At 38.4% G+C, this 24527-nt stretch overlaps 1 protein-coding gene across 3 annotated transcripts in view; it reads right to left on the bottom strand.

Annotated features, from left to right (window-relative positions):
• The window catches only part of LTBP1 (latent transforming growth factor beta binding protein 1), a 188567-nt gene that overhangs the window by 13983 nt on the left and 150057 nt on the right, over positions 1 to 24527 (bottom strand). For all 3 annotated transcript variants that reach the window (XM_031504314.2, XM_077782059.1, XM_077782060.1), the window contains 7 exons: positions 18787 to 18912; positions 16463 to 16606; positions 9768 to 9950; positions 8372 to 8458; positions 5920 to 6048; positions 4448 to 4588; positions 1993 to 2163 (listed from right to left, as the gene is read on the bottom strand). In XM_031504314.2, the coding sequence (XP_031360174.2) occupies positions 1993 to 2163; positions 4448 to 4588; positions 5920 to 6048; positions 8372 to 8458; positions 9768 to 9950; positions 16463 to 16606; positions 18787 to 18912 (981 nt within the window). The remainder of the gene's footprint in view (positions 1 to 1992; positions 2164 to 4447; positions 4589 to 5919; positions 6049 to 8371; positions 8459 to 9767; positions 9951 to 16462; positions 16607 to 18786; positions 18913 to 24527) is intronic.

Here is a 24527-nt window from a genome sequence, read left to right as displayed (position 1 = left end):
ACATGTCAAACGAATAATTTATTCAGTTCAGTCAGCTTTACATTTTTCTTGGTAAACATTCCTGGACACAGAAAAAGGCTTCCAGGTTTCTGTGTGGGTGAGTGCACATGTATGTGAGGACAAATGTGCACATACCATCTCCACTAAAGAAATGAGAGCTTGTATGTTTGTTCTGACATAATAAACATGCTTTTATTTTTAGCTTTGTTCCAATCTAGGGATAATTTAAAGTATTTGGGATCACAGTATGCCTCAGTTTCAGTTAAAGCAGCTACTTCTCAATGCAAAAGTTATTTTGTGTCTGGAGGGAGAAAGATTTCATTATCCAACATAATGCTCTTCAGCTTTGACTAAGGATCATCCAACTGATATTTAGGATGTCATCCACTGGGAACCTCCATGTGATTTTGAAATTAATTTTTCAATTTTCTCCATCAAGCTAGTGGGGATTTGCACCCTACTGTTGGCACAGGATCTAGAATCCTGTGTTCCTAATGATCAAAATACATCTAGTATTTTCAGACTGAAATAGTTCCAATTTTTTTCCCTGCACTTTTGTTTAAATTAAAAGCTTCTGGGAGTCCTCCATAATTGTGCTCTAGAGAAGATTCTTAGAATTTGCAGCCTTTGTTTGATAGCTATGCTTGAAATTTTTCATCTTCTCTTGTGAGGCAGGTTCTCTTTGACCAAAGCTGGTGGTCCTTCTCTCTTTCTTTTCAGATTTATCCTGCTGTAAATGTACCTATCTAGAAATCTCCAGAAGTAAATCTTGTACCTAATTTAACAGGAACAGCTCTTCTTTGCTCCCTCAGGATTGCATGCTTGCATGACATAGATGGGTCACTCTCACCAGGTGATGAACTTTGTACGAAGAAAAACTCCTTTAATCTGCTCAATCTTTCCACTTGAGGAGTTCCAGGCCATAGCAACAATTCTTGCTATTAGCTGTTGCCCTGTATTTATCTTTCAAATACAGGGCAACATTACATGTCTTTCCACTGCATTTGTTATTCTAGCAGGTATAGTAATTTGATGTCCTCATAAAAGATTTGTTCTGACAAAGACATTTCAGAGATTTCCAAATCTTATAAATCAAGCTGCTGTCATGCCCTGTTTTTATTCTTCAGTCTCCTCCTGGGGTAAGTAAGCATCAGCCAGCAGTTACTCCAGCTAACATCATCAAAATCAGATGCTTTTTTTTCAGTTGCTGCATTTCCAAAGAAAACTCAAACAAGTAAAGGTATCTAAGAACAGGTTCAGGGACCTTGCAAGTAAATTATACAAGCATAAAACCAAGCAGACAGAAACAACCACATTAATGCTTCACTGAGCTTCTCTTTGCAGTTTTTTAACTCCTGCGTTATTCCTACAAGTAAAACATGTATTGCTTTAGCCACAATATTACCATAGAGTAACTCAGGCCCAAGTGAAAATCCAGGAATGTTCACAATAAAATGCTTTATCAGTGCAGGTTGGTATTCCTACATGGAAAGATATGTCACTGAAAGACACATTTGTAGTAAGAAAGCTGCATCTAAACTAGACGTTGGAACAGTTTATATAGGATGGGGAGAAGTTTGTATCATATCATCAGACTGTGTAACCAGGGCTGATGTATCTCAGGCAAAGCACAACATACACCTATGCTGCTTCCACTAGTCCCTTCTCCAGTCCCCAGAAATAAATCTGTGTCAATGACATTGACATTCAGCTTCTGTAGTCACTACAAGTAACACCTTCTACCTGAAATATCATGAAGAGTATCTGATTCCCTAACACATGAACAAAATACATCAACCAGCTTTCTTTTTAACACTAAATTATATTCCCTGGAAATTCTTCAGTCCTTATTGGTAACCCATTTCTCTTAACTTGAGTGGATAGGGGTTTTTTACTCTTTCTCACATTATTGGTGCAGGTACAAATGCAAGGGATTGAAGCAATGAAGTGTTTCAGGTTTGGCTCCAAGCAGCGACGTGTGCGTTTCCTTACCTGACTCCTTCATAGGACACAGCGCGCACTGCATGCCCCAGGCCTCCCCATACAGGCAGCAGCACTCTGTGTACGTGGTCTGCTTTCCAACCAGCGGCCGACTGCAGACAAAATCATCACTTAGGTGCTGCCAGCAAAGGTCCTGGTAGACCTCAGCTTCTTCAGTTTGTTCTGATGGAAAAGACAGGATTAGGTCATCATTACAGCATTGTTATTTAAAATAAGACACTGGTATAATCATACATTTTATAAATTTAGACTAGAAAAATAACTTAGACTTGCTGAATACAAATTTAAGCTTAGAAGTCATGACCTTTTTAAAGTGCCTGAGGTGGCTCATCCTTTGTATGTTCAGCTTTGGAAAAATCTTAAAAGTCTCCAAGAGGTCACATTAGGCCAATTTAAAAGCACATTGTGTTGGATATCCAAAAAACAGATCTTTCTAAATCATAGTCATTGCTGAACACTTAACACGGATTCAGCTCAGCTCCCATGGAAGTTAACAGAGCTTGACAAAAACCAGCACCGAGAGAGAGAGGTGAATGTCTGGGGAACTTCATCCACATAATGTATCTTTAAAAGTTGTTATTTAGCTTTTTCTTATATTGCTGTCAATGCATCTGAAAGAACTTTTACAACTGGGGCAGAGATGAACAAAAATTTTACATGGGCTCCCTGGGAGACTGGACAAATACTTGGAAGAGAGAGTCCCATTAACTAAACAGACAAACTACATCAGTCTCAGGAAATCCCCTGAGCTGAAAATAGCTGGAGGCTGAGAAAGTGCTGGGGAGAGTGAAGAGAAGTATTGTTTATCTGCTCTCCTGGTCTCTAATCATTCACTTACAGCTATTGTTAAAGACAGAACACTGCTGTGAACTACTGTCACATTCTTATGAACATTAACAAAAATCTGTATTTTTCCAAGGCTGGAATATTTCAGAGGCATAATAGTTTTGACACAGATCTCAGAAGAGACCATTCCCAGTCCCAGCAAGTTCTGATCACTGCTGATTGGAAGGAGAGGAACCATAAACTTAATCTTCCACTTGGAATGTAAAAACCTCAGCACAATCATTTTGTGAAGACATCTGCAAAGTTTTGATTTTGTTCCAACACAGAGTGAAAAATAAGTGTTGTCACAAACCAAGGTTCTGTTTTGTCTGTGCATATCAATTTCCTGCATTTTTACATTATGCATGGGTGAGTACAGAACTGAAACCTTGCTCAAGAGAAAAACTGAGTTCTGAAACTACAAAGGTGATCACAACTTAGACACCTATTCTAAGAACTTGCCAGAATATGCAGTGAAAAGCAGCAGTGGGTCTCTGCAACCGACTCCAACTTCTGCTAGCAGCAAAAGAACCAGCCTGCCCCCTCTCCCTCTGCATGAGGAGGACATTGCCAGTAGGGATACAAGGCTTGAGTGCTCTGTGCTGGCTGAGATGATCACTACTGTGTCAGCTGAATGTCTCATGACAGAAGACCCTTTGGGCTCTTGCATTCTCTTCACATCCTAGATAAACCCAAAGGACAATCCTGCTCTTGGTTTGTTTAAGTGAAGATAGAACAATAGAAATGCTGTGGTTCTTTCACAGTTCCACACAACAGGGCAACCACATTACTTCTCAAAATATCAGCCTTACAATTCGGAGTGACTAAAGCAGGCATTCACTCTGTATTCCCATTTCCTTTTACACAAGCATCTCAGGAAAAGTTGCAGGAACAAGAGGTTTGGATTTATAGGTTATACAGCGCCAGCATTAAATCAAACCCATTGTAACACTTCATTCGAAGACATGAGTGGCATAGACAAAGCTGTGTAGACTGCATAATGATCTGGATTTCTGAGACATTTCCAAGAATCTCATAATATCTAACATTTTTTTCTGAAATCAGTGTCTACTGAAATTAAAAGGGAACACAAAAATGTTACTTTAACAGTGACATTGAAGCCCACAGCTTGAAACTGTGAGCTCAATGTACCTTCAAAGCTAATCAATTGAAAGCACACATACAATTTTAGCTATTTCCTCCTATACCCTGTCATTCCTGCTTTTATTTTACTTTGGTAGAACTGAATGCAAGACTTAGCCTGCAGCCAAACTCCAGCCTTACTGAGACAGAAAGCAGGCTGAGCCTCATTACCTACAAGGCTGGACAAGGCAGACGCAGAGCTGGTGAACTGGCTGAAGACTCCTCAGCCCGAGCCTAATCTCACAATACTTCCAGCAATGTCCTGTCTGTATAGGCAAAGTGGAGCACTGTGGAATCCTACATCATGATGCCTTCTGGATCAATAGATGATGGGCCAAGCATTGCCTTCCAAAATCCTCCAGAAGAGCAGGCTCATCCAAGGATGACCCAGTCTAAGCATAGACTTGGGGTCTGTAGCCATGTCAGCACCACCTTGTAGAGGTGTACTCACTTCAGTAATATGTATAACAGATCATACCACTTGAATCTGCTGGTCTGACGCATCGCTTTTCTGTTGTGTCCAAAACCATTGGGTGTGTACAGAAACAGTTGTAAGATCCTTCTGTGTTAATGCACTGGCCATCAATACAGCTGTTTGGGTCCTGACATTCATCTGTGTCTTTAAAATGGAAGGAAATGTATCAAGGAAAGCCAGCACAAAGTATTTGCATTGTGTTAATCTATGTTTCTCTTTTCCTGTATTACGAGCAGACTTTCCGCTGCATGCCTTCTATAAATGACCACAAATACCCACTGCTGGCAAAAAAATCCTGCCTGTGCCCATGGAGAAGGACAGACATCTGAAGGATGCTAACTGCTGATCCTCAAGTCTTAGGGAGCTCGTATAGAGAAGTACTAGGGAGGATAAGGAGGCTTGCTGCATGGGTTGCAGTGCCAGGAATACCCTGCACCCTGCTGCCACTGCTTCCCACATTTGTCTCCCTTTAGAACAATACCAGCAGGCATTAGAGTTGGGCATACTCTTAGTGATTCCTCGTGAGCTTGTCAGAAGAAGGGATCACCTTACCTAGCCATAGTAGTTATTTTTCTTAATTTGTCTTGGAAAGCAAAAGCTGAAATTTAGCTCAACAGAAGGGCAGGACACTTCAGATAAATTACATTTAATCAGTTAAAATCCCACCCTTTGTAAAGAATAATCATAGAATCCAAAGGTAAAAGGCTCTCTTATTGCAGTTGCAAAAATTGCTTCCTTTCATTCTGCTATTCTGCACATTATACATGGTGCTCTGCTTACAAAGTAAAAGCCAGGGTCATAGTCATGAGTAATTTTCAGTTGAATACCAGAACCAAAGGAGTACAGGGTTCTGCAGGCTAAAATGGGCTTATCAATGACCTCAACTGTAATTTCACATTGCATATTAACTCCTTGGGGAAAATAGCTATCCTTGAAACAAACAAACAAACAAAAAAGTCTGCATTAATTTCATTTAATATAGTAAACCCAGAACACTTACCAAATGAAAGGTGAGCTTCAACATTTCACTGCTCACCCCATACAGAAAGAAAGAAGGCTAAACTGTACCTTGGCAGAGTAAGCAGCAGTGTGCATGTAAGAAGGGAGCCCCCTCTGATCACTTTGTGCTGCCCACATTAAGGCTGGCACCAGCTCTTGACTATACACTCAGAGGAGTACAAAAGGCTATTCTGCAGATGCAAACTCCTGGGAGTAATTTGCTGGAAAAGGAGGCAAATAAAGCAAACCCTGCTCCACATGCCACAGCTATGTCATCCAGAATTGCTGCTCAGCCAAGCAGAAGAAAGGGAAATGACCCAATGCATCTTACAAAACTGCTACAGAAGTCCAGAGGCCCAGTGTTTCTCCCCTTACTGGAAATGCCACAGCTCTGATGGGAATCCTGCTGTAGGAGTCTGCTTGTTTTGCCCATCTGCATACCATTATAGTGACAAGACCACTTTAAATAAACTTACCAAAGCACTGGAGCTTAACAGGGTCATAGTATGTTCCTTGCTTGCAGTAGCACTCATAACCTGGCTGTGTATTCAAACAGAAGCCATTTTTACAGATTTCTTGTCCAAAGAGCTGGCATTCATCAGCATCTGGGGAGAAAACATTAAAGGCTGTGTTACCATTTTTATTGTGATGCCATGTAGACAAGCAAGATGGAATAAATCCTATACACTTCTCTGTTTAAACAGAAAATACCAGGAACACAGATATCCACAGAAAAAGAAACCCATCAGACAACTAGTGTGAAAGAGGCTATGTAGAGAGAATGGAAAAGGAAAAATTGGTGGACCATTACTTCCCCTTTCAGAATTAAGTCCCATGGCACACAGAGACTGGAATAATCTGCAGTTTCCCTTTCATTCCTTTAGTATCACATTGCTCCTAACTCCAAGCAAAAGAGATGAACCATATAACCTGTATTTTCCCATATAATTTGCTTTACTGAAGGTATTCTCACCATGGATAAAATTTAAGTACACCATCTGGTTACCAAACTAACTAAGCAGTTATGCTTATGGATGGACTCTCTGACTGCTCTTCTTTTTGCACAGTTTGGTGACTGTGCTGTGCACAGTAGGAAATCTTCCTATTTGCACTGCTCATGGCTTTGTTGCTCAAAGCACAAATTCAGTGCAGCCTTTCCCCTCACAGGACCAATTGTGTCTGTGGCTGAACACAGGTGGCAATCACTACAGAACTAGTAATGCCTGACAAAGAGAATCTACCATGATTTCAAATGAGGCTAAATGTTTTCAGGGAAGTTTCATAGAAAATACATGCCAGCTCATATATTGCTTTTCACAGTTGTACACATTTTTTCCCAGTCTTATATTTATGTATTTGTTACTGTTGGAATTCCATTCACTTCCTTTTTTCCAGACTACTTTTCATTTGCTAGACTTACTTAGAGTAATCTGCTAAAGCTAGGTTGGTAGTAAAACTGACTATAAAAGGCACAACTTAAAGTAGGTCATTCTTCTCTCAATACCAATTGTTTTAATTCACTGTCTTCTATATATTTACTCTCCATTTATTCTGGGGCACCACAGATTTTATACCAAAGCTGTAATTTTCAACTGTACAGTAGTTTTAAAGGTGAATCTTTCAAATGCTTCCTTTTTTCAAGAAGAACTGAAAGATCTAGAAAACAATTTATTTTAACATCCGCTCTTCCAGCCACTAAGTGGCTACAAACATTAAATATTTTGACTGTTTAGCAGCAAGAATAATACAAAGATTAATAAGAAATGTCATGTTAACATCTTTCTTTTTCCTGTGGATCACAGATTTGTGTCTGGAGAAAAATGGGAAAGCCTGGAAGCAAAACCAAGGAAAGCTAGCAGGCTATTCACTTCTAACAAAAAATTCCAGTAAGAAAATAGGAATTGCCCCTACAAGCAGAAACTTGTGGACAAAAGCAACAGTAACATTTAAGTTAGTGTAACAGAGAAAGAACACATTACAAAAAGTGCACTTTAGTAAAAAGTTATTTATCTATTTAGAGTTTGTCCTTTGTGCCATTCCTAAGGTTTCACAATATAAATTTACTGAAAAGGGAAATAGTCTTATTATGGCAGGGATTTATGGAAGATATTTCCAGGTGAACTATTTCTACATTTCAGTATTTATAGCAGCTAGAGATATTACTAACCCTCGTAGCACAAAAACAACACAGATTTTATCTGAGATGAATTTGGATATGCTGCACACACAGCAAGTTCCAAACCCCCATTATGAATATACACAGAAATCTTAGATCTGTAAAGATAAACAACAACCTTAAACAATCCCTCAACAAAAATACTCTCAGGGACTTTAGGATGAGCTCTGTGACAGTCTTAAAAATTATTAATATTGATGGCTACTTCTCAAAACTGAAAAGAAATTTTGCTGATCTCACTTTTCCTTCTTGGTGATGCCAGCTCCCCTCCACCTTCACCAACTTTTGTCACTCTGATTTCTTTACTACCACTGGACTACCACCATTACATTAAATTCTGTAATGAAAATATTGTTCCTGAACTTCTCTTCAGTTTTAATATTCATTTGCCCTTGCAGGCCAAATGTTCAACAGAACTATTTCCCCTCTTCCAACTCCCCATAATATATTTACAAATTTAAGCTGGCATTGTATTCCATATGTAAACAAGTATCTGTGGTTTGTGGTCACAGCACGTAGTCTCACAGTATATAGCACTTAGTAGAAATTAAACCAGAATATTACAGAGACTGTGTAATTGACATTCTTAACAACCTGTAGAATGATGATTTTCAGTAATGTTTTTGTACTACAAACTGTTTTTATCACCTAATAAAATGTGAATTAGTATGCTTACATTCCTGGCTCACATTTCTAGTCAATCAACTACCAAAATTTCTGAAATAATTAAACTTAATACAGTCAGTACTGACCTTTGTAATTCTGAGCAAGAAGCCCGTAAGATGATTCTCCAGAGGGAATGAAACCTTTTCCTTCAGGACACAAATCAGTAAATTCAGCTGGGAGAGAAAGAAAAAAAATATTATGTTGTTAAGAAGAAGGTATTCACATACGTAGTGTTACATGTATTTCAGGGTAATTTGAGATATTAGCCTTGTTTACATCTATCAGGCAATCATACACACCTTTAGTTTAATGAGGGATGTTAAATGCTGCAGCCTGACTTTCCCCTGTTCTCAGTTTGCAGAGTGAGCTTTCACAAACCTCGCTGGGGTGCCCACAGCATCACATAGCTTCAGGCAAACTCATTTCTCTTGCTCTTTGGCAGGAGAATGTGGTTCTTACTAGGTTTCATGGTGCACTGCAGTTATAACAATACCAGTAGCCAAATTATCTTAATTAAAGCTAGCATGGGCCTTCTGACCTATGCTGCGAGCTGTAATCTAGGCATACTCCAACTGAGATACAAACCCTGTCAACATTCTTCAGTCCTCATACAGGAAAAACACTAACTGACTGCAACAGGAGAACACGGTGTACATTACAGAGATAAATTATTTCAAGTGTCTTGGAGACTATACAGAATCAAACAAACCAATCCAAGCAGAGAGGCTCCTTTTTCATTTTGCATTTAATTTCAATTTGACAGATTCTAAGGTGTAATTAAAACAGGAATTAAACATGAGGATGCATTTCTGTGAAAAGTAATCTTCAGCATTTAATCTCAAGGATGACACATGTTCTCTCCTGTGATTTTTTTCCAGCTGGATTCTGAATTTCAGCCATCCTTGTTTATGTTTCAAGTGCTGTTTTTAAAATTTGTGACAAATATCACATGGCTCTGTGTGTCTAATTTAATATTTAGAGGTTAAACAATAATTTAGAGGTTAATAATGTTCTCCAGAGAAGATTATTAACTGATGCTCTGTAAATTGCAAAATATAAAACTAATGCCATAATATATATTGGCAAGCTATAGTGCTGTAGAAACAGCATTACAAAGAATAGAGGCAGTCTCAAAAATGTTGTAATGGTTACCTTTGTTTTCCAGCTTGTGGAAAAAATCTAACATGTTACCATAGCATCTGGAAAAAGCTCTTGTGAGAATCCATATTTACTTAAAATCACTATTCAGTAATAGGCTCTTTTTATCCTTAGGGCAACAACAGAAAAGCCAATGGATTTATACCAGGTACGAATTATTCTTATCACTCTTTCCTCTGTTGAGGGTTCCTATGGATAAGTCATGACTAAATATTACAAAATATGGGATTTAATGGGCAACCCTTCTCTGAAGGGAAAGCACACTCTGTTAACACAAACGCAATGCTTCAAAAGCTTGCAAAGGGACAGAAGGCCTCCTCTTACCAGTTCCAATGACAGGGCATGGGAAGATTTCACAGTTATCACCCCAACCAGCACCCAAGGTACAGCAGCATTCCTGTTTGGTTACATTGGATGTAAGCACATTGTCACAGAAATTAGCATCATTCAGGTTGTAGTAGCACTCCTTCTTTCCATCTTCCTGTTGATCAGCCTCTATTGGCATTTCTAAGGTAGAAAAGAAAACATAAACCACACAAGATGACACATTAAATTAGTCACTTTTCCAGGAGGTCAAAAGAGCAGAAAAGAAAATGGTTAAGTACAAATTTTAGTTTAACTTTTTGATATCAGAAAGAATTATAGAAGTTGATGACTTTCCTTTGGCTTTTTCAGACTTGTTCTCCAACTTGGCCATAAAAGGGTTTCTCCAATTTGCACTTCTCTATTTTCAAGCAATGCATTAAGTACCTGCTCTCATGTTCTGCTACTAATGGACATGGCCAGTTTTTGACATGATGCTCCTTGTGTATGAACCCAAAAGCTCTTTGCAGAGGTAAGAAAATATTACAGTCTCATCTTCTCAGATAAAGAAGCCAAGGCATGACCTGAAAACACTCAATTTTCAAAAGCATTCAAGAGTATTTACAGCCCCTTTTATTTTCACTGTGAAAAAGCATGCTCCACATTTGAATACAACACCCTTTATGATTTTTGCAAAAGTAACTTACTGACTTCATGGTAAGCAGAGGAATATAATACAGCTGTCAAGTTAACTGACTCTGTGTTTTACTTCAAAATAGGAATCCAGACAAGAAGGAAGATTTATTGCCTTAAGCATCAAGTGGGTCCTCTCACAATATTTATATGGACTGGAGGCTAAAATAGTCTGTCCCACAGATCCAATAAATACCCTATTACTATAATAGTCAAAGGCCTTTCAAAAGCAAAGCACTCCTAAAATACACCAAGAAGCAATCTTGAAAAGAAGTACCTATTTAAAAAGCTTCTGTGTTTGCAGAACTCTGTCTACCTAATATTTCACTTCACAAAAATTATTATCAAGGGCTTAGAAATGGGAACTACCACATAAAATTGTTATCACACTTGATCAATATGAGAAACTTCACAGGTCTTTAGTGAAGTCACCAAGTTCTAAAATTATGTATGCCCACATTTATCAATCAAACTCAAAACTTTATTCAGGAATTTGAGATAGATAAATCTTGAGGTGACTAGTTCATTTCCTTTTTATCTAGGGAAATTCTTTATGCTTAGTACTTAACATATGTTTAACTCACAAAAAACCTATTAAAATTATTGCATGTTGGCTGATTTCTCACTCTTTGAGATTTCACTGATTTTTACCCAGGCTCTTGCACAATAAGGTAAGCATGAGACATGTCTCAAGAAACACAGCTATTGTGGCAGGAATCAGAACCTCTGTTTTACAGAGTGGCACAGCATTTCAAGATACAACTGCAACAAATGTTTGCTCCATTGTGTAGCAGGAAAACTATAATAGAGTTGCTTCCAGAGACATGGTGGGATGACTCACACAACTGGAGCACTGCAATAACCACTGTAAACTCTTGAGAAGGGACAGACAAGGAAAGAGAGGTGGTGGAGTAGCTCTGTGTGTTAGGGAGTGTCTCAGTTGTGTGGAGTTAGACAATGAGGATGTTAGGGTTGAATGTTTATGAGTAAGAATCAGGGGAAAGGCAGAAGAAATATTCTAAAAGCAGTTGGGATAAATCTTGTGATCCCTGGTCCTTACTGTTGTGGCAGACTTCAGCATACCAGATGTCTGCTAGAAAATACAACACAGAGAGGAAGCAGTCTAGGAGATTCCTGGAGTGCGCGGAAGAGAACTTCCTGACGTATCTGGTGAGGAAGCCAGCCCGGGGAGGTGCCCCACAGGACTTGCTGTTTGTGAACAGAGAAGGACTGGTGGGTGATGTGATGGTCAGAGGCTGTCTTGGGAAAAGCAATCAGGAAATGATAGTGATTTTGATTCTTTGGAAGTGAGAAGGGGTGCTAGCAGATCTGCCACCTTGGACTTCCAGAGGGCAGACTTTCATCTCTTTAGGAGACTGGTTGAGAGACTCCCTAAGGCAGCAGTCCTGAAGGGCATAAGAGTCCATGAGGGCTGGATGTACTTTTGGAAGAAAATCTTAAAGGTGCAGGAGCAGGCCATCCCCATGTGCTGAAAGATGTGAACCATGATCTCAAGAGGGAAGATGATCAGCCTGCCTGAACAGAGACCTTTGGCAAAAACTTGGGAAAAAAAGTGAATCACCTTTGAAACAAAAGACAAGCAATTCTGCAGTGGGTTTTAAGATCTCACTTAAGAAGTGTTTGTGAGGTAGAGCTTGAAGAGAGTGATGTCTAACAAATGCTGAAGGAATTAAATGAACTCCAGCTCTTGCTATTTCAATCCTGTTATCACTGCCCACCCACGTTTCCCAAAGCAGATGGAACAAGGGAACTTTACTGTGCATGTAAATACTAGATCCATTCGGAGAAAAGATTTTAAAATGTCAGCATGGATCGCCTATTATTGAACTTCAATAGTATGAACATGTGTAATAGTTCTTTTGGTTTCTAATTAGAGACAGACCATTGGATTTACTTCTATTTTCCTCAGAAAAGTGACTTCAGTTTTGGGAGGCTGAGGAGCTGGCAGACACCTCCATTCAGATTTAGTATAATGTTGCCACCTACAAGGCTTTGCAGTTTTGCCAATATAACTAAATTGTTCATTAAAGGATACACCCAGCTGGCTGCTTATTTCAGCTTTGTTATTTAGCCTGTGGCCAACCCTCATCTGATAATTACAATTTTCCATGTGTAGAATTTCATCAATTGAGGTGGTTTTGTAGTATCAGTTGCTATCCAATAGGAACTATATTAAGACTCTCACAGCACAGAAATGCAGCTGAACTAAATCTGTCATTCCAAGGTGAGAGAGCAGTACTTCAGTCACCAATTTATAATTTTTCCTTGGCCATTTGCCATCTGTCTAACTGAATTAAAGCCAAATCTTCATAAGAAGAGAAAGCATGGCTGCTTTCATGGTGTTTATCAGAGAAAGAACATCAGAAGCTGCCCTGGAAGGGGAGACAGTCTCATCATGTCTTTGTTTATTCCCATTTTACATATGATGTGTTGGTTTCTCCTCCCATTATATATTCAGCAGCTTAAATGGCTGTTTACACAGCTGTAAGTGAGGGTTAGTCAAGAAGGTGTCATGAATGTTTGGAAAGCAAATGAGACACAAGTATTCTTTTATTCTTTTTAAACTAAGACCAGTCTATGTCTACAATCTTATAATTTCTCTGTCATAGATTAGTAAACATTTAGCAAACAGGCTGTTTCTGAAAGTGATTTCACTAGGTATGTTGACAAAACATGACAGAAAATGAATGTTTATTTTTTGTATCATTGTTGGTTTTTTATTTTTTATTTTTTTTTGTTATAAAATTTAAAATATCTCTATACCTAAGGCATGCTGGTAAAGGAAAATAATTTTACCACATTTTTGATATAACTGTTCTATTCTAGTTGCTGCTGAATTGGATTCTTAAGTATCTCTTAGAAATAGATTTATATATCTTAGCATAACCTTAATCCTACAATATGTTTGATGCAAAATCATGCATCAGTAAGATTCAGTGGATAAGACAGATTAGCATATGCTTAGACTTCAGCATACACTGAAATGTTTGTCTAAATAGCGTTGTTAAAAACTGTGATCTGAAAAAACCAAATCATAGAACTAACAGGATCTTAAATACTGCAACCGTGTATCAACAACGCTTACAGATGCAATCAGAAAACTGGTTGTAAAAATGAAAAATAGTCATTATAGCTTTGTGACTTTTAAAAACTCAGCAAATACTCAGATGACTCTGAGTATTTGCTGAGTAACAGCTTGAGTAACAATTCTCACTTTCAGAATCTGATTACTTCTGAAACATTTCCTCCATCTATGAATGGCAGGGCTGAGAAGAGGGGAATGAGACAATCTAAGTCTTGAACAATTTTTTGCACTTTTTTGGGTTTTTTGACTGGAAAGTGACAATAGGGATTTAAATTCCTGATACATCCACTGGGAGGATTGTTTCAAGGCACAGCTAACAACAGACAAATTTCCACCAAGTGGAATCTAAATAAAAGGAAATCTTGAGAGCCCTAAGGACAAGTAGAGAAAAGCGTGAACACACAGCACTCCACAAATCCAACAGCCTTTTAACCACATGGAAGAAAAGTCCCAAATTAAAGTAACATTTGAACAAATGTCACCTATGTGCACTTCATACAAGGGGGACAAACACTGCTTTATGCACAAAAATAAAGAACGAGAAATAAACAAGAGCTGGGTGAACAAGCCTGAACTACAGATATCTGCAACAGGATAACACAGATCAAGTTCTTCCTTTCTGCCTTTTAAGTTCTGCCTTTCATAGGCATGGTGCAAACTAATGCTGACAGATGATGTCCATATGCACCACAGGAACTCTGGAAGCACCATGCCTGACTTGAGTATGTGGCTTGTCAAAGCCGGAGAGGATGTGTGGCTATTCCAGCATTCTTTGCAGCAAGAATAGTTTATAAGAATAACTAATAACAGTCTTTGCTCCTTTTGTACTTTGGAAGAAAAAAGGAGAGTAAGATCTTTGTTCCAGGTACTGCCATTTTGCCTTACTCTAGTCCAACACCGTATGATGTGAAGTACTTCCCATTAGCTCCTTGTGGTTTCCTATGAGAGATCTTGATGACCTTATCAGAGAAGAGACAAAGGCAAAGCATGTGTTTTGTTAGAGCCTGATGAATCCTGGAGGGGAAGGAAGAACAGTTACTCTCCAGACTGATCACAGCAAAGCTGTGCTCACTGCTGATAGCATAATGGAATTAGTACTGACAGTAGAGTATCCATCTGTTGACAGTAGAGTCGGTCATACTGTGCTCTTCATCCCCTTCCTCCCCAGAGTAATGTTACGGTATGTCCTCAAATGTCTCTTGGATGCGAATTCTTTTTACATGACTCAGGTCCTGTGGTATTTTTTTTAGTTCTGGTTTTGTTTCATCAGCTAGATGAACTCTCCTGAGTACTGCCTCCTCACAGGCCCAAAACATTAATCAATCAGCTGTTAATGGTATTGCACAGGCAACTTCTTGAGTGCTGCTGAGTGCTACATTTAGTGATCTAAATATTTGTGACAATTAGATCATGGATATTTCAACCCTCTTTACAAGTCAGAAAGAGCATGAGTGATAGGAGAAAACAGCCATAGTCTGGAAGCTATAAAGTTAGCATTCTGGCAAAAAAGCCAATTCCTCTAAGGATTTCTGGAAGCTACATCAGCCTGCAGTATAAGAAAACAAGGAAAAAAAATACTAAGATTTGCATTCTGGAGGGGAAAAAAGCTATGCAAGTAAACCCTGTCATTTCTTGTAATCTGTTCATCCTCCTGTGGATCTCCAAACTGGATCAGTGCAGAAATGTGAAGGCAGCTTTAAGGCACTAATTTTCAATTAGTGTATTTCTAGTAGTATTTTCAACACCCAAAACACTTTATAAGAAAAGCTCAAAAATCTAGTACAATGGACTAGTAGGAAAAACAGGAGTAAACCAGGCAAGGACACCTCAAGAGAGACTGACAACAGAGGTAGATTGACACCAATGTAGTGGTTTGAGTTTTTGCTTTCCCAACAACCCTCTCCCAGGACTAATTAATTCTAAATAATGCTAATAAGAAAAGAATATTGTGCTGATTTTGGCTGGTACAGAGTTCTTCAGAGTGGCTGCTATGGGTTTGGTTTTTGGATTTGTGCTGAACACAGGGTTGATAACATAGGGATTTTGTTATTACTGAGCAGGGCTTACACTGAGCCAAAGCCTTTTCTGCTTTCATCACTGGTGATGAAGTTGGGGGTGCATAGGAGGTTGGGAGGAGACACAGCCAGGACAGGTGACCCAAACTGACCAAAAGGATATTCCAGACTGAATGACATCATGCTCAGTATATAAAATGAGGAGAAGAAGGAGGAAGAGGGAGGATGCTTGGAGTGATGGCTTTTGTCTTCCCAAGTCACTATTATGTGTGATGGGGCCCTGCTCTCCCAGAGATGGCTGAACACCTGCCTGCCCATGGGAAGCAGTCAATTAATTCCTTGATTTGCTATGCATGTGTGTGTGGCTTTTACTTTCCCTTTTAATCTGTCTTTATCTCAACCCATGAGCTTTCTAGGGGACTGAGTAAGTTGCTGCTTGGGGCTTGGTTGCCATCTGGGGTGAAACCACAACAACTAAATATAACTCTTGGTTTTAATAATGCTCTCTTAAACATACTGATGAGTGTTTGTAAAAGTTTGGGCAAAAACCAAAATCACTCAGGTTATAGACTTGATTCCATATCAGATTTCATTGTTACAGTACAGTCAGCGAGACTGTTTACTCCTACCTGTAGTAATTGCTCAATATCACTGCCAAGTCTCTTGATGTATAACATTTAGAAGATACTTCTGCTGTATTTTCACTGCTAATGATTCACTGCTAACATATTTCATCCTAGAAAATCTTCCTCTCATGCACACACTTTCAAGACAATGATGAAGTTTTAAATTTTTCTGCTGTAGTTAAAGCAACACCAATACTTGAACCAGGTTTGCCTTTCCAATGGCTCTGTGTGTAGTTGAAATTATGCCAAGCATGCAAAAATCTGCTGGCATTTTACCTGGTGAGGTTCGGAAGCGACACTGTCCGGTCATTGGATCATACTCCTGGTTTTCATCAGAGCACAGACACAGGAAAGAACCATCAACATTTTCACAGAGGGCTTCGCCACATACTCCACTCAACATTTCACATTCATTCACATCTGGGGAAAAAATCCAAAACATAAATCAACTGAGACCCACTACCGACTGCTCTTTTATCTGCTGTATCTGTGTCAATATTATCTGCCAGATTACAGATGTGATCTCTGGAGAAGGATTAAAAACTCACTAATACCTAAGTGGATTCATAAACAAGTAGTAAGTCCTTTGAAATAAAGAACCCTGAAAGTCACAGTGCAGTTTATAGACTATTTGTGTTGATTAGGTCCTGACTGTAGATCAGAACACATTTCTCATTATTAAATACTTGTTTATCTGTGTATTCTCTTATTGGCATTTAAGACTTGGAGTAATTCATTTGGTTTCTTATCTTTATTACCAAACTTTCACTAAACTCAAGGAGCAAAATGAACAGGTTTTGGTGAGATTCAGACTGCACTACAAAAAAGAGAATTTCCTCTCCAAAACACCAGTTTTCTTGTAAACAACCACCAAACAGAGAATTCCCCAGCCCCACTGCCACCATATGTCTATGCATGGACTCACAGGCTGCTCTGGGACCCACAGAAGTTGTGCCCAGGTCACCCAGGGATCCCGGCTGAACACTGCAAAATTCCTCCCTCCAAAAAATTCCACATATTTTTAATTTGGATTCCATACACCTGCTAACGAGCCAACCTGAAATTCTTTTTTGACTGATAGAATTGTCTGTTGTTTAAACAAGGATTACCAAATACTACCAAGATAATTTAATTTTACTTTCTTTTTAGTTGCTAACGTTGACATTTGAAAACTTACTTCTAATGAGTGAACCTCATTAGTAGACAGAAATTATGCTGATTAGCATCAGAAATAGTAATTTCTTTATCACAATTTAGAAATTCCTATAACTGAGTATGGTCTAACTTGTGAAGCAGTATTTCACCCTTTTTACCTCTTGCTTATCAAAATCTAGTTATCTCAATAAATGTTGATTTTTGTGTGTTTTTATATAAAGATGCTCACATTTAAAAAAATGCATTCAGGGTTTTTTTTATCTTTTTACTGGCATACTGTCATAGGGCATAAGTCTTCTTTGGGGAACATTGCCTAGTCAGGAACTAGAGACTTAAGCTCTCCTTAAATTGTTTTGGCTGATAACTCACTTCAAAATTTATAGGAGTATTTTATACTATAAAGTATTATGCAAGAAAAAAATAAACAAATGCATTATTTTGTGGTTCAGGATTACTTCAGTGCATGCTCAAAATTAAATTTAGTTTCACACCATCCTTTCCTTTCCCCTTTTATTTTTTATCTGCTTCATTTGTTTTCATCCATGAAAAGTCACTATATGACAAAATATACCTTGGTATGCAGCAAAGTAAATGTCAAATGGCATAAAGGATTTTGAACAAAACTACTTAATATATTAGAAAATGCATACAAACACTCTGTAAAACTCCTAATTCCTCCTCTCTGTTTGGTATTCCATTTAGGTCTCTGTTACTGATAAATGTGTTTCATCCTGAGTCTGCCTTGAAGAAATTGCTTAATGAATACATCTCCTTGATCTGATATTAATTTTATGTTACAAATTTGTGCTGCCTCAAGTAGTTCTCCAGCCATCACTATTAACAACAGATCTAGAAACCTATTAGTCACAAAAGAAATGTGCAGTATTTACACACCTACAAAAATCCCACATCATTTCAGGATGATAGGTGTCTTTCCTGAAGCTGGAAACTAATGTTAAAATCTGTTTAAACACCATATGCCTAGGGAGGTGCCATCTAATTCAGCCTGGCTGCGCCACATTCCAGATGTTATTTCCTGCAGGGGGTAGTGCAGGGTCCTGGCTACTCAACTAAGAGACTAAACAGATGTAGCACTTAAATAGGCTAAGATATTAAATTCATGCAATTATATTTGCGAATGGTTCTGACATGCACAAACAGGGAGGTTTCTTGGGTTTTTTAAAAAAAATAAAATAAGTGGTTCAGTTTATCTGCTGTTGCCTCCTGTTTGTCCTAATAACATGTTTTCATTAAATAGATACAAAGTAAAGTTTCCATCTGGCACAAAGTTCAGTGAGTAAAGAAGAGCTCAACCCTATTTTACTAGTAAGTGGCATAACTTTAATAAAAAATGTCTGAAAACAAATGTGAAATGCATTTTGTTGGAATGCTGTTTTTGCTCCCTTGAACTTTGCAGCTGTGACTACCAGCACCCACGAGCTCACCTGTACACCCTTGCCCATCCTGTGTGTCCTGGTAGCCTTGGTAACAGAGGCAGCGGTAGGAGCCATCCATGTTTTCACAGAACCCATGGGTGCCACACACCGTTCCATTCATACATTCATCCACATCTGCAAGGAAGAATTTTAACATCAGACAGGCTGTGTGACAGCCAACAGCAGGCATTCACAAAGAGTGCAGAACACCCACAAATGGGCCATTTTGCAAACAGATGCACCTATGTCTCAACACATTGGGAAGGAACATAAGGACAAGACAAAAAATTAATATAAGCACACAAACAGTTTAAGAAATTGCTTCAGTGTTAGCTTTGCAGTAAGAATGTCAGCAATGGTCAACTGCCTCCACCCATCTATTTCACCAAACTTGCTAACCACAACATGATGTTACATACCACAGACTAAGGCATAGTTTAAATAATTTCTCTGACTGACTTATAGATTCTACCACTGTAGTATTATATAGTCAACAATGTGAGTGAAACTGAACTCACTGTGCCTACAGAAAGAGTTCAAGGGTATAGCTACATCCCCTGTGCAGAAGTGCTGCACAGATTTCATTCTGGCTCTCAGCACAGATCACAGTTTCATAGTGTAAGTGATAAATATCTGTGGACTGAGCCTTCTGTCTGAAGTCCTGTAAATTTACACATACAAGTCATCTAACTCAGGTACACAAAGTAATTCCAGTGCTGGAATGTTTTCTGTTCTGGCCTTTTCATTTGTAGGTGCAGTTTTGGTTTGCTGGCTTTACAAGTAAGTCATTTGCACGTGTTCAGTTTGTTCTTTGACTCATCTGCCTATCAAATTATAATGAAGCAGAGCTGCCTGTGGCAGACTGTGGTTTATTTTTGTAAGTGTATTACAAGTGCTAGGAATGCATTATTTTTATCTCCACTCAAAGTAAGACCTAAACTCAAAACCCTGGCCATATATGGTCATTAAAGATGTCATGAGGTGCTTTTCAAGAGGAAGAAGATCAGCTGAAACTGTGAACCTTCCAGGGAATTATTAGGATTAGTACCTTCGACCATCTATATTCCTCTGCAGTCTGAAGCAGAGAAATTATTGCTGTATTTCTTTCCTAAAAAACATTATGTTGTTAAGTAAGGTCACTGTCTGCTTTCCTTCTGCACATGTCCTCAAGGGATAATTGCATTTTAAATGGGGATAAAGTATGGGGAATTTATCTCAGTGCTTGTAACTATCATTAATTCTGCACATTTTGGCAGCCTTTCATCTGATGGACTCTATTGTCATTTTACCTCCAGTGGCACTCCCTGAACTAAAGAACTGCTGGAACTGAATCCTGCAATGCCACAGAGAGAATGCTTCTCCAAACAGGTGAGCAGCACCTGGTGCTTTTCTGTAAGAACAGAGAAGGGCTGAAATGTAGTCTTGTTAACTCCTCCAGCTCTTCACAGCTGTCAAATAAAAACCTAGACATGTCAGCAAAGATACAAAGATACACTGCATTCTTATCCTGACAGTACTCACCATGCAAGGACTTTTCCACTTTTAAATGGTGTTTTATGCTCAGCTGAAAGGGAACTCTTGGTCTTTGAACCATGTGGTCACCATCCCCCAAGCTACCAAAGGTACCAAAATTTGAGCAGCATGTTATTACCATCCACACCTGTTACCTCTTTTGCAGCCCTCTTGCAACCCAAGTGCTCAAATTCATCCATACAAGCTTTGCATGCCTCAGGGAGTGGTGTTTTTGGGATCTGTAGCAACACATTTCTACCTCTCTCAGGATTTTTCATAGAAGTACACAGAGAAAAATAAACAGAGAAAATAATTTTTATTTTTATTCTTTATTTTTCTCTGCGTACTTCTATGAAAAATCCTGAGAGAGGAAGAAATGTGTTGCTACAGGGATCTTGAAAAACAGCTTTTCCTGTGTGCTGTGGTGGGGTCTGAACAGGTTTGGAATCGCATGTAGACTTTTAAGGCCAGAAGAGTCTATCCAGAGCATCTTAAAAAGGTTTAAAAAACTGTCCCTGGCAATTTCTGTACAAACTGGACATTTCTGGAACAAACTGTGAAATTTTAACATTTTTCTCAGAAAGGCATATAGTTTCATGTTAGGGTGTTTAAGTGATAGAAAACTTACTTGTCCCACTGAGCTGATCCATTGGTTAACAAACTTCAGCCTACATATGAAATGCAGGCAACAACTGTATGTACTAAATACACCAAAATCTAGGACACATACATAATTGATGGTTATAAAAAAGTTGCAGATGGAACTGGCAGAAAAATTGGTTTTTAAGTTTTGTAGAAAAGATTTTAATGATCTTTTCATCTTGATTTATTAAACAAAGGAAAAATATTCAAAGAATTTACTTTAGAAAGGCTATTGTATTTGGCAAAGAATACAATAGCCAGTATGCTTATTCTCAAGAAATTGAATATGAAAATTTGGATGGTTTCTAGATATTGAACTTATTGAAACCTACCACAAAGCCCTTTCAGTAGAATTAATTCAGCAACACGAATAAACAACTTACCTGTGCTAAAGATTGTCAGAAGTGAAGGGTCAAGAGCTACCTTTTATACATTTTTCTTTTCAAGCCCCCACAGTGACAAAATTATAAAATGATGCATACAGAGTTAGTGGGAGGAAGACAGTAAAAAATTTTTACAGTGTTTTTCTGGTCCCTCCTTCTTGCTGCTGTTCACTGCATAACATATCTGATATTAATAGTCTCATGTGATTAGCAGAGTTTCACATATCTAGTAAAAACATCTGAATACTCTGTCTCTTAATCAGAAAACTCTGTTAAGAAAATAAATTCAAAATGCGTAAACAATGGTGGCTTGACAGCCTGGAATTTCAGACAACAGACAATAACACAGTGTTTGTGTTTTCAGTGAACAACTACAAAAAGTTCCTGAGCCACGGAACAGCTACTGTTAAAAACCTACGCAGAAGAAAATACAACTGGAAATTTTAGAATGACCCCAATTACAGAACTCTTCTTAAAACCTAAATGTTAAAGGTAACAGGGAGATGGTTCATGAAGCTGGATCTTCACAGGTAACCCAAGGTAATTAACTAAAAAAGTCACAGAAACAAAACTTGTGATTGCAGCAAGTGTCCTCATTCAATGTATAATACAGCCACAGAAGACAGGTTTTCTTCTATAAAGTACACTCTGAACATCTTTCAGTGCATGGGATATTACAGAGAAGGTCCAAGCACCAAATATTTTTCCTTGTCTAGACAGTTCACTCCAAGGACTCTTTTTTACAGCCGGAAAGGACATTTGTTTCTTAAATCACCCCATAAAAAGTGAGGCTTGTAATCAGCAATTATCTTGCTACATGGAAACAAAGTCAGGGGAAAAAAAAATATGAAACTAATATCCTCTGTCTATAGAGTGACTAAAACAGTTCTCTGTAATTAGAACCTATTTTAGAATCCATTAATCAGTGCTGCCTGCTTTAAACAAAAGGCAAGATGTGTGCACTCATGCACACTTTTGTGGAGCTCAACACTGTGTTCCTGTTTTCTGACTACCTGTACAAGCTGAAGGCAACCTCAAGCATGATATTTAAATCTCACTGAAATCTACTTAACATAACAATATGTCTGGAAGAGGAACTGGCTCCTAAGACAGGTCTGTAAAGTGATTATATAGAAGCAGAGCTCAGATTCTGAAACTTCCAAGGCTACCCATAACATGCATGCATAAAAAGGAAGAAGCAGAGGTCGGAGAGCTCTGGTGGGACGAATAAGTTTTTTTGGACTGCCTGTTGCAGCAGTGAGAGACATATGGGATGGGACATGGAGACAGAAGAGATGCTTGAGGCAGGGTATTGACTTAAACATCAGAGAACCTCTAACTTGAGGTTTTGCCAACATATTTGACTAGCAGCCAGCTGGGTAAAACACCATTTTTACATGAACCCCAGAGAGCTCAACAAGGACCTAAGGAGCACTCTGAGTTCAGAGAGCCCAGTGCAGTCAGATTTCTGAGCCTGGGGCCAGGCTGCAGTGGAATGTCACTGCTGCAACAAAAGTTTGTCCACACCTTGGAAGAAGAAACAGTTTCCACAGCTGTTCAGTTTACTTTGGTCAATGGTAAAAAAACTCCATACCAGAACTAAACCACATGAAGCTCTTAAATGTTTTATGCTGTTGTTGTTTCAAACTTCAAAAAAAGTCTGGAGATATGGAAAATCTACTCTCCAGGTACAGAGAGGTGTGTGAATCCAGGAAAATTTTCTCAGGTTCTTCCTCTGATGGTATAAACAGTTCTTTTCACTGACTTACCTAGAATTAAATTCAGAGGGTCTTAGTGTAAAGAACAGTAGCTCCTGCGGCTGGAAGCCACATGCTTTCTCAGTACCTGGAATGTCACACATTCCTTTTGTTCCATCTTGCTGTTTAGCATGAAGCTGACACCACTACAAATATTGACACTGATGCCATCAGTGCTCTCTTAAAATGAGTTTTTTCAAAATTATGGAGTAGTTTTTATGAAAATGACAGAAGGGAGAAACTAATTGTGGTGGAAAAGGAGTGCTGCTGCTTCAGGGACTAGAAGTACCCTTGCTTTGCCAAGTTATTAAAATTCTTTTCCAAGTGCTGAATATAAAGTCTGATCTGTATTCCATACACAACACCAATTACTCATGAAGCATGCTCAACTGGTTTTGTACTTGTTTTATTCTTCATTAAAAAGTTCCAAAACTAGTCACAATCCTGGAAATAAGATCTTGTGACTTCATATTTTTCTATTTAGTAAAGGTTTGGCTTTTTTGTTCTAATGGAGATTAACTTTGTATTACCTCATCATATATGACAGCAACCTTTCCCTGGAAACTGCTATTTTATTAAATGTCAGAGATGCAAAGGACCTCATTGTTTCTGGTATGTCTCCTAACAGTAGATGCCAATGACTTTGGATTTTTTTTAAAGCTGTGTTCCCTTTCAGTTGTGCTTTTTTTAATTTCTGGGAGTTTGATTTCACAAGGTTAATAAGTGTTCTTCTAGCTTCATTTTTAGATGAAGTGTTTGGCTTTGACAAAGAGAAGCCTGTATTCTTCTCTAGCACTTTTTTTCCTCTCTATGCTCAAGAATGAGGCAAAACACCTGCTACTACTTTTCTTGCAGAGCAATTGAAGATATGTGGCCATATCCTTCCTGAACACTAGGTGAAATGTATACATGCTGATGAAAAAGTCCACAAACATGCTTTGGAATTATCCCCATTATTTCAAATCATAAAATACTGCCTCCTCCATGAATCAGTGGAGTTACTCAGATTCACTCTCTCTAGCCTACTTGGCCAGGCTTTTGTCTTGGCAGTAAGAGAATATTTCTTTCAACTTATGCCATGATTACAAAATGAAGTAAATGTTTAGAGAGAAAAAAGCACTAAAGAACACTGGAGAATTTTTTATAATTATCAATAATAGTTAAAACACAAGTGGTATGTTTGATGTTATGCTATATCTAAATATACAGCACTTATTCCCTGACATCAAGCATAGCAGTGTTCCTGCCAGCATAAGCATTTCATTTCATGAGAGATCACATTACTAAATACATAGCAGGTGATATGCCAGCTTCAGTAATAAAACTGTAATGCTCGTTCTCCTCTGGTATTAGTAGGGAGATGCAACAGTCAGACACAAGTTTCAGTGTAAAGAACTCTCATCCACCAAAGGACAACATTTTCACTACAGTTTACTAAGTGAACTATGAGAAGTGG

This window comes from Lonchura striata, chromosome 3 (assembly GCF_046129695.1).
Source record: "Lonchura striata isolate bLonStr1 chromosome 3, bLonStr1.mat, whole genome shotgun sequence".
NCBI lineage: Eukaryota > Metazoa > Chordata > Aves > Passeriformes > Estrildidae > Lonchura > Lonchura striata.
This window is presented reverse-complemented; position numbering and strand designations above follow the sequence as displayed.